The sequence below is a fragment of the Onthophagus taurus genome, chromosome 1, assembly GCF_036711975.1.
Source record: "Onthophagus taurus isolate NC chromosome 1, IU_Otau_3.0, whole genome shotgun sequence".
Classification (NCBI taxonomy): Eukaryota; Metazoa; Arthropoda; class Insecta; order Coleoptera; family Scarabaeidae; genus Onthophagus; species Onthophagus taurus.
Window position 1 is genome coordinate 13,211,094 of NC_091966.1, and position 10,281 is coordinate 13,221,374.

Sequence of the window (10,281 nt, forward strand, 5' to 3'; positions counted from 1 at the left end):
TTTTTATTATCTGTTGTTATTATTGCTGCTATAACTGCTATTGTTGTGATTATTATTATTATTGTTGTTGTGGTTGTGGTATAAAAAATTATGTTTCTCTTCTTACAGATTGAACCAGGTACGACCTTGATTGTGGAGAAAACCACTAAAGATTCAGCTGGAGTAACGTCTGTCAAACCGATATTAATTGGTTTAGCCGCTTGGGGATACGGATGTACTCGTCCGCAATATCCGTACGTTTACACGTCAATTTCTAGCAATCGAGAATTTATTCGCAAAACGATATCTTAAAAAGAATGCAATCTAATCTATTGTTGTTGATGATGTTGACATCGTGGAATAAATGATCTTTCTTGAATTCAATTTTTTGTAGTCTTCTGTACGAAAAAAAATACATAAAATTACATTAAAAATCAAAATTACAGAAATATTACCTATACAGTGCTTCCCAAAAATAACGGATAAATTCGATAAAACCATTAAAAACAGTTTACGAAAAATCGCTGAGACGGGTCTACAGATTTAATATCCGTACGTTTACACATCAATTTCTAGGAATCGAGAATTTATTCGTAAAATGATGATCGTGAAATAAATGCCATGTTTCTTGAAAAAAGAAATAAACGATGTTTCTTGAATTAAATAGTAGTCTTTCTTTACGAAAAAAAAAAATAAATTAGTCACAGAATAATAATAACAGTCACAGACTGTGTCATCTTCTTCTACTAAACTTACTGGTTGTAAGGTTAGAACAGTTGGGTATCAATGAATGAAATCTTCGGTAGTATATTCCTAGTTTTCCCCAACCATGAGATTTAGAAGTTTCTTCATATTGGCAACCTTTTCTTTTGAAATTGGGCGAGATACAGGAAGATTAGGGATCATAAACTCGGCAGCGGACTTTCCATTGAAACGATGCTTATATGGGATATAGAGCCTTATCTATCATTTTTTAATTTTATCGCTTTATGTATTTAAAGATAATGAGGAATTCTTAAGCGGGAAACTCGTTTCGAAAAATTCATGAATGAAATGATTAATAAACTCACGTTACTATAGTAACTAATTGTAAGTGGCATTTAACGTTTTCCTCGCCTACTATAATTAAAATTTTGAATTCTAATCTTTAATATTTTAGAATTAAAAAATAACGCTTATTTTCCCCAAACACACCATGCATGCAATACATCATTGGAAAGCTAAATATATGCTCTTTTCAGTAACACCATAATCTACTATAGTTTGCATTTAAAAAAATACAATTTTGTGTTGTATCTCAAAAATCATCAAATATTTTTTAAATTTTTCAACGGCAGTATATTCTACTTAGAAAAGTGTCTTAAGAACGCATCAACCCCATTTCTCTAATTTCAAAAATAAACAAAATATGAGCATTTTTTGAAATCACGAAAATTTGACTTTTTGGCTATAACTTAAAAACAAAAGAATATAGAGTTTTGGTGTTTGCTGGATTGGGATAGTCTCGAAAAAAGAGACCGGGACATGACACCTACTTTTTTCGTATCTCTTATAGTTTCTGAGATAGCCTATAATAACACCCAAATTTGCCCACCCTGTACAACCAATCAGAGTAACGATCGTTTAAAATTTCGACCAATAACATGATTTTTTAAGTGGATAAAAGTTACCTAGGTTTTAATAAATCATAAATACACAAGAGCTTGACTTTTAATCGGATAATTTTATTTGTCCACGACTACCTTATAATATATACCTTATGAATGAGTTTTCTAAAACAAAATGGTAGTCATTTTTCACGGAGTGAATAATAACGGTGACTAATAATCATTATTCACAGGTAGCCATCTTGATCAGACTAATAATAATTACTTGAAACGTTAAAAGTTCAAAAAACGTCAATTTAATTTAATTTTTTAGGAGTTTTTAAATGTTTGACATTAAAAAAACCTAAACAAATTCCTTTTTTCGTATGATTTAAGCATAAATTAATTAATTTTCGTAAAGAAAACGACGTTTTATAAAACTGACATTTAATTTTGACAAATTGTTGTGAATTTGGTTACAGTTAGTAACATTGAATTTGTGTCACATTGACGTTTAACCTTTATTCAAAAATTTATTTAAAAAATAAATTTATGGAATCAATTTCAATAGTCGTGGACAAAGTATAGTATTCTACTCGCATATAATCAGCTATTATTCACTCAGGTTAATTATGCCACTCGCTACGCTCGTGACATAAACTTAACCTTCGTGAATAATAGCCATCATTATATGCTTATATAATAATATACTACTATACACGAACGTTTTGTTACCATGGAAATAATTCGAAATCAAAAGCATGATAAAATCGCGACGGCTTTAGCTGGAGCGATTTTATCTTTTGATTTTGATTGAGCGTATTTTATTAATGCACAATTTATTGACAATTTTTAATTATTGATTAACTATTTTTGACTTAATTACACTTGTCAAAAATGTGACAGGTAAACAAAAGTATATACAGGGTGTATCTGAATGACGTGCCCAAACTGCAGGGGGTGATTCTTTAGGCAATTTTAAGGGTATTTTGATATATGAACCATGAGCGACTTGGGGAACCTAAGGAGCTACACCCCTCCAAAAATGGCGGAAAATTTTGGTTTAATTTTTTTTTTCAAAAACCATAAACGCTAGGAACTCGAAATTTGGGGAATGTGTTTAACTCATAGTAGGGCACATTTTCACCCTATTTGTACTTTCAACCTATCCTTCTAAACTACTAAACGTAACCACCCCCTTTCAATTTTTGCTACAATTTTTTTATGCAGATGGTAAATACATTTAAAAAAAATTTACATAGATAGATGAAAGTATCCTAAAACTTTTTTGTCTCTCTAAGATTTTTCCAAAAACGACTAACTTTTGAGAAAATAAATAATAAAGCAAACATTGCCCGTTAAACAACGGGGTTGTCGATCAAAAGTTGAAATGAATTTTTAATGAAAAAATCTTAGTAGGCTTTGCAATCTTTGTCACAAATATTTTTGACGTTTAAATGTCAGTGTTTTTCTTATTATTATTATTGTTTTTCAAATTAATTTTTGAATAAAGTTCTACCGCATTTACGCTCGTTCACTCGACGTCTCAAAATTTTAAATAAAACAATAATAATAGTAAGAAAACCGCTGACATTTAAACGTCAAAAATATTTCTGACAAAGATTGCTAAGCCTGCTAAGATTTTTTCTTTAAAAATTTATTCCAACCTTCGATTAACAACGCTACAGCTTAACAGTTAGACTTTGCTTAATTATTTGGCGATGGTGGATTCTATGTTCATCGTTCAATATGAATATTAATAAAACTCTGGGTTAACGATGAAAATGGTTTATTTTATTTTAAATTCGGTGCTACATGTTTCGGAATTATCTTATTCCTTCATCGGGCACGACTGGAAGTATCAAAACGCTGTTAGTTATAGATTTTTTAGAGATAAAGAAAGTTATAATTACCGTCAATGTTGAGAAGTTAAAATTAATTGTTTCGTTAAATGAATCAAGGACATATCAACAGAATAAAGTTTCAAGAAAACTTTTCTTTAAAGAATATCTCTCTCCAAAAACGTATCGATCTACACGTGTTTTATAGTTGAGAAAATACTTTTCTATCAAAATTAACATAACACACTATTCCATTTTTTTATAAAAAACTGCTAAAAGAGAGAATGGGTTAAAAAAGGGGGGTGCGAGAAGCTTTCGAAACTTACAAAATTATTAAAATTAAACTCAGTCAGAGTCCATGTGTTGAGCACAAGTGGAAAAATTGAACTGAGGGGACATGAAATTTGGTTGGGTAAACGATAGCGCATGCGTTACAATTATTTAAGAGATGTAGAAAATTAGAAGTCATCTTATAAATTTAATGAAATGTCTGAAACTATTAAGATCCTCAACATCGTTCATAAGTTGATTATTGTGATTATTAATATGAATGTAGTATTCCTCTAAAAGATCTAATTCTTTAGATTTATGGAAGTTCTTGATAAGTTTCAGATTACTAATATCTATCTTATGGTTAAATTTGTGGATGTGTTTGTAAATCGCAGAACTTTCTTTTGTGAGGTGTTCTTTAAATCTGAAAATTGGAAACCCCGCAAAATTGTCAGCGATATACAACATAATTAACAATATAAATAATTTACAGTTCACAATCGAAACAGAAGATAATTTTACCCTCAATTTTCTTGACCTGCAGATCTCCAGAAATATTAAAGACAACTGTTTATAATATAACATTTTCCATCATTTACAAATTTAACCATAAGATAGATATTAGTAATCTGAAACTTATCAAGAACTTCCATAAATCTAAAGAATTAGATCTTTTAGAGGAATACTACATTCATATTAATAATCACAATAATCAACTTATGAACGATGTTGAGGATCTTAATAGTTTCAGACATTTCATTAAATTTATAAGATGACTTCTAATTTTCTACATCTCTTAAATAATTGTAACGCATGCGCTATCGTTTACCCAACCAAATTTCATGTCCCCTCAGTTCAATTTTTCCACTTGTGCTCAACACATGGACTCTGACTGAGTTTAATTTTAATGATTTTGTAAGTTTCAAAAGCTTCTCGCACCCCCCTTTTTTAACCCATTCTCTCTTTTAGCAGTTTTTTATAAAAAAATGGAATAGTGTGTTATGTTAATTTTGATAGAAAAGTATTTTCTTAACTATAAAACACGTGTAGATCGATACTTTTTTGGAGAGAGATATTCTTTAAAGAAAAGTTTTCTTGAAACTTTATTCTGTTGATATGTCCTTGATTCATTTAACGAAACAATTAATTTTAACTCCTCAACATTGACGGTAGTTATAACTTTCTTTATCTCTAAAAAATCTATAACTAACAGCATTTCGATACTTCCAGTCGTGCCCGATGAAGGAATAAGATAATTCCAAAACATGTAGCACCGAATTTAAAATAAAATAAACCATTTTCATCGTTAACCCAGAGTTTTATTAATATTTGCTTAATTAATTTTTTTCTCAGAATCTATTAACTTTTCGAAGAACATCAGAGAGGCAAAAAAGTCTTAGAATATTTTCATCTATCTAAATAAAATATTTCCAATGTATTTATCACCGTCATAAAATAGATCTAGACAAAAATTGAACGGGGATGGTTATGTTTAGTAAGTTAGAAGGGAAGATTGAAAGTACAAATAGGCTCGAAACATGCCCTATTATAAGCTAAACATATTTCCCAAATTTCATTTTCCTGGTTTAACGGTTTTCGGGAAAAAAAAATAAACCAAAATTTTTCGCCATTTTTGAAGGGGCGTAGCTCCGCAGGGGAGTCGAAATCGCTCATAGTTTATATAAGAAAGTACCCTTAAAATTGCCTAAAGAATCACCCCCTGAAGTTTGGGCACGTCATTCAGATACACCCTGTATATGGTAGTCGCGTTTTTATTAGTTATAAAATATCACGTGTGATTTATTCGGGGGTAAATACACAAGAGCTTGACGTTTAATCGGGTAATTTTATTTTTACACGAAAGTTTTGTTACCATGGAAATAACTCGAAATCAAAAGTATGATAAAATCGCGACAGCTTTAGCTGGAGCGATTTTATCTTTTGATTTTGATTGAGAGTTATTTCCAAAGGGTAACAAAACTTGAGTGAATTAAAAATAAAATTAGCCTGATTTAAAATCAAGCTCGACCGTATTTTAGGGAGATTAATACACGACAATTGCACAATTTATCGACAATTTTTAATTATTTATTAACTATTTTTGACTTAATTATAGTTGTCAAAAATGTGACAGGTAAACAAAAGTATATATATGGTAGTCGCGTTTTTATCAGTTATAAAATAATATCACGTGTGATTTATTCAGTTGAAAAACCTAGGTAACTTTTATCCAATTAAAAAATTACGTTATTGGTCGAAATTTTAAACGATCGTTACTCTGATTGGTTGTATATTATTGGAGTGCATTAATCGTAAAGAAAAACTATGAAAAATTGAATTCAAGAAAGATCATTTATTTCTTTTTTCAAGACACATGAGATTTATTTCACGATGTCAACAACATCATCAACAACAATAAAAATAGATTAGATTGCATTCTTTTTAAGATATCGTTTTGCGAATAAATTCTCGATTGCTAGAAATTGATGTGTAAACGTACGGATATTGCGAACGTGTACATCCGTATCCCCAAGCGGCTAAACCAATTAATATCGGTTTGACAGACGTTACTCCAGCTGAATCTTTAGTGGTTTTCTCCAAAATCAAGTTTGTACCTGGTTCAATCTGTAAGAATAAAAACATAATTTTTACACTCTACAACAGCAGTAATAATAATAACCACAACAATAGCAGCAATAATAACAACAGATAAGACAAAAATAAAACGTTATCCAGGAGTTTTGGAAAAAAACTTACGAGACAAGTATCTTCGCCACCGCTAAGTCCGTCGTTTCCACCGCCTGCACATATCATATTTGGCGTGATGGCATTTAATCCGTACAAACGACGACATTCCTTTTCCGAAACGATAACTAATTCGTTAGAGCTCATATCGTCATGGGTCGCACTATTCCAGCCTATCGCGATGACTTCAGTCATAGGTTCCACATCCTCATCGGCAGCAATCATGTCAATTGATTTTATCGTAGTGGAAAAGGCGAGGGACGATGCTAGTTTTAAAATGGATATATCGTAGTCATTCGTTCTAGCATTATAAGCGGGATTTATTTCGATTGAACTAACCAAAACTGTTCGTCCACCACGATTGTATTCGGTCGTACCGACGCGAACACTCAACAGATCAAGAGATCTCCTACAAAAAAAGCGATTCGTAGTAAAATCAACATTGATATAAAAGTGTTAAATTTCTTAAAATATCTAAACTATTGATATAAAAGCAAACCATCAACTTACCGATCAACACATTGAGCTGTAGTCAAAATGTATTGACTAGAAATGATTGCGCCGCTACAAATATGTCTTCCGCTATATTGTATGGACGCTTGATAAGGATGTTTATCGACTGTTGTACTAACAAACGAAATGAATGGCATTCTGGTCAAAAAACGATTTTTTTCGAGACTTGGTGCAGCATCTTATTGTAATCGAATAAAATACATAGATATATAAGTTATATGTCCAAACAAAAACTTAAGTTAAATATAATATATTAAATTAAAATAAAATTAGTTTTTGTAATTCGCGACGGTAATTAAAGCTATTACAGTACTCAAACGGGTGCTGTAATGAGACTCCTTATAGCATCCGATGCTGTAATAAGATTTTAGTAACATTTTATGGAACCAATTCAAGTTGGTGATATTGAGTCATTAATTTTTCTAGTTCTGAATGTGACAATTTTTGTCTATGGATGTTTAAACACGTTCTTAGCATCGAATACAAGGTCCACAATGATGAGGACATTGAACTATGAGCAATTTCTCTTATTTTGGGAGGTGTACATGAAACATTTTTTAAGTGAATACATTTTGTGTTTTTCTAATTGTCAATTCAAATTTCTATTTTCAAGTGTTACGGTGTTACCAACTGCTACATACCTATTTCCCTACATTGTCAAAATTTATTTTATTTTTGTTAAAAAAAAAGGACAAGAACGCGAATTTCAAAAATAGCATAAAAAACACGTTTCATCAGACTTAAAGCACTCATTCATTAAAAAAACTCGTGTCCTCGCCACTCGTTTTTCAACTTGAATTACTATTATGTATATAGTGTATTAAATAGAATTAAATTTGAAAAAAAAGTCGAATACAACTTACCGTTAGATTCGGTATTTACAACATTACATGTGATTGCACTAATCAACATGCCTAACAAAATTATAGTCTTCATTTTTTTTAATCGATTGATTGGTTGGTTGGCTAACTAATGACACTCACTGGAGGTGTGAGAGATTATGTGAATTCTTCTTGAAATCCAAACTCTTTTAAAGGGATTCGTAGTGTTAAAGGTTATCCTTGTTCGAGGTAAAAATATTAAAAACAGCATAGGCAGCAAAAAACAGAGTAATTCAAAATCGAAAAAGCATATTCGAAGCATATTTGAAGATTATCTGTCTTTTGGGGTCAATTGCGAAGATTTGGGGTCAAACAACAAAAATTAAAATGCAATGTTAATGAAATTTTATGCCGATTTGTTGGGACTTTAGTCCTTTGGGTCTCTTAAGTAAAAGAGTTAAGTAAAAAAGTTAAATAAAAAAAAATTTTAAAGTTAAAATGTTGATGCTTGCAAATTGTATTACGGCGAAATTTTATTTAACTTTACTCTTAATTAATGTAAAATTCAGGTGAATTATAAAAATTAAAGTGGCGTTCAATTGTTAAAAGAATTTTATTTATGGATGTGATGACGTCAAAAACTTGTTTACAAGATATATCGGGGTTGAGAAAATTTAATTTTGGTGATAAAATGTTGGTAGATATACAATTAGTGGATTTAATCAATCGATTTATTAGTTTTTGAAACGCCTTCGGGGAGTTATAAACACCACAAAGCTTCGAATTACGAATTTTAAAACCGCTCAAAAGCTTAGGCGTAAGAAACGAGTTTTTTTTAGAAAATTTCAACGCTAATCAAATAAATGATTATATTTTTTTATTTAGTGGAAAGTGAAAAGTGGAAATTAAATTTATAGGGAAAGACTGATTCATTGAAAGGTGGGAAAATTAGTGAAGGATTGACCACGTTGGTCCGGAACGCTCTTCATTGGCCATCTATACAGCTTGTCCCGTATCTTCCGGATCATAGCATTGTACGGTTGAAGGATACCTTATTCTGGAGCGATTTTTCTAATAATGAAATGTTTATAGAAACCGCACGGGAACTGTTTAAAGTCGTCCAATACCGATTCACGGAAAAAGTTTATTTTTCTTTCCGTGTCGAATCTATTGGTTACTTTCTTTACAGTTATTGGGGCCGATTACCTTCGTCCGATCTCCTATTGGATGACATTAAACAGTTCCTGTGCGGTTATTATAAACACTTCGAAAAATTATTATTAGAAAAATCGCTTCAGAATAATGTATCCTTCAACCATATAATGCTCTGATCCGGAAGATACGGGACATCTGTATATTCAGACTATGTCATCCCTATATACTACAAAAATTTGAAGACACGGTAGATTTGAGAGATTAATTTTTTGTTGTTTCTAAAAAAAAAGTGTTTGCTAATAAGTAAAGAATAATTTTTTTTACTCACTTTTGAAGATTTTAGATCTGTTGTTACCTTGTAGCGGTATTATTATATTTTTGTATTTGGAGTTGTTCGTTTAGTTTCTCGGTTTTACCGTGGTTTGGCCAAATTTCGGTTGGTTCCGATTTCATTTCGTTTTAGTTTACCTACCGCTTCCTGGCACGCCGTCGGTTTATAAAGAATTTGTTTATTAATTTTAATTTAATTCTTTTTTGATAATCTTTTATACTTATTTTTTTTGTATTATTTCTTTATATTTTTTATCTATTAATTTATCTTTAATTAAAATTATTTTTGTGTCTAAATTTCGTAGTTTTACTCAAAATGTTTTTTTTGCGGGTTGATGTAAATTTAGAAACTATGTGGCGCTCATTAATATTATACTTACATGTCTGCGAGGTGACTGGTGCACAAGAGACCATCAACTCCGTAAATATTTTTTTTCAGACACTAAGAAATTTTATGAATAAGTTTACTGATAACTTTAGTTTGATAAAAACCCACGTAACAATTGGTATTCATAGGAGGATAGAGTTAAATCGTAAAATATGTAAATTTTATCGTATGGTTTAAAATTTATAATACTGTAAGAAAAATATATAATTCTATAAGGTATAATTCTTTTTGTGTACCGGAAGTAAACCACAAGTCCGTTATTTATTATTCTATATGCTGTAGTTTTTACTACACCTCATGCTGACTTTGATAAAAGTTATTGGTGCCTAGTGTATTTCGTATTCGAGCTATTTTGGTTTAAAGTATTTTTTGGAAAATTTCACCATGCTCTTTAGAACCCCATTTTTCATCCAACGTTCATTCAAAAAAGCTCTAAATTGGCACGACTGTTCTGCAGATGCTATCCAATAGATTGCCATTTGTAGTATCAGACTATCTTACACAGAGTGATCAAAAATTGAATTACCGTTTTTCCACATTCAATGGCAAGAAAATCGAAAACTGTAATTGGAGTCTGATGGTATTTTATTAGCCTATCAGATAAGGAATATAATTTTACACCTTCCTACACCTATTTGTTGTAGTTTTCTTCA

The 10,281-nt window shown here is 30.7% G+C and overlaps 2 protein-coding genes across 4 annotated transcripts in view; one reads left to right on the forward strand and one right to left on the reverse strand.

Moving 5' to 3' along the window:
• The window catches only part of LOC111413792 (trypsin-4-like), a 25,991-nt gene extending 25,628 nt beyond the window's left edge, over positions 1-363 (forward strand). For both annotated transcript variants that reach the window (XM_071197131.1, XM_023044903.2), the window contains exon 4: positions 109-363. In XM_071197131.1, coding sequence (XP_071053232.1) covers positions 109-291 — 183 coding nt within the window. In that variant the 3' untranslated portion in view covers positions 292-363. The remainder of the gene's footprint in view (positions 1-108) is intronic.
• Positions 1-8,034, reverse strand: part of LOC111413794 (trypsin delta-like) — a 21,484-nt gene extending 13,450 nt beyond the window's left edge. The window contains exons 1-4 of one of the 2 annotated variants that reach the window (XM_023044902.2): positions 7,798-8,034; positions 6,932-7,112; positions 6,434-6,830; positions 6,039-6,301 (exon numbers count right to left, since the gene is read on the reverse strand). In XM_023044902.2, the coding sequence (XP_022900670.1) occupies positions 6,119-6,301; positions 6,434-6,830; positions 6,932-7,112; positions 7,798-7,870 (834 nt within the window). In that variant the 5' untranslated portion in view covers positions 7,871-8,034 and the 3' untranslated portion in view covers positions 6,039-6,118. Of the gene's footprint in view, positions 1-6,038; positions 6,302-6,433; positions 6,831-6,931; positions 7,113-7,797 lie in introns of those variants that run through there. The other variant, XM_071197139.1, reaches the window with a different exon arrangement.
• Between the last annotated feature and the right edge of the window lie 2,247 nt (positions 8,035-10,281).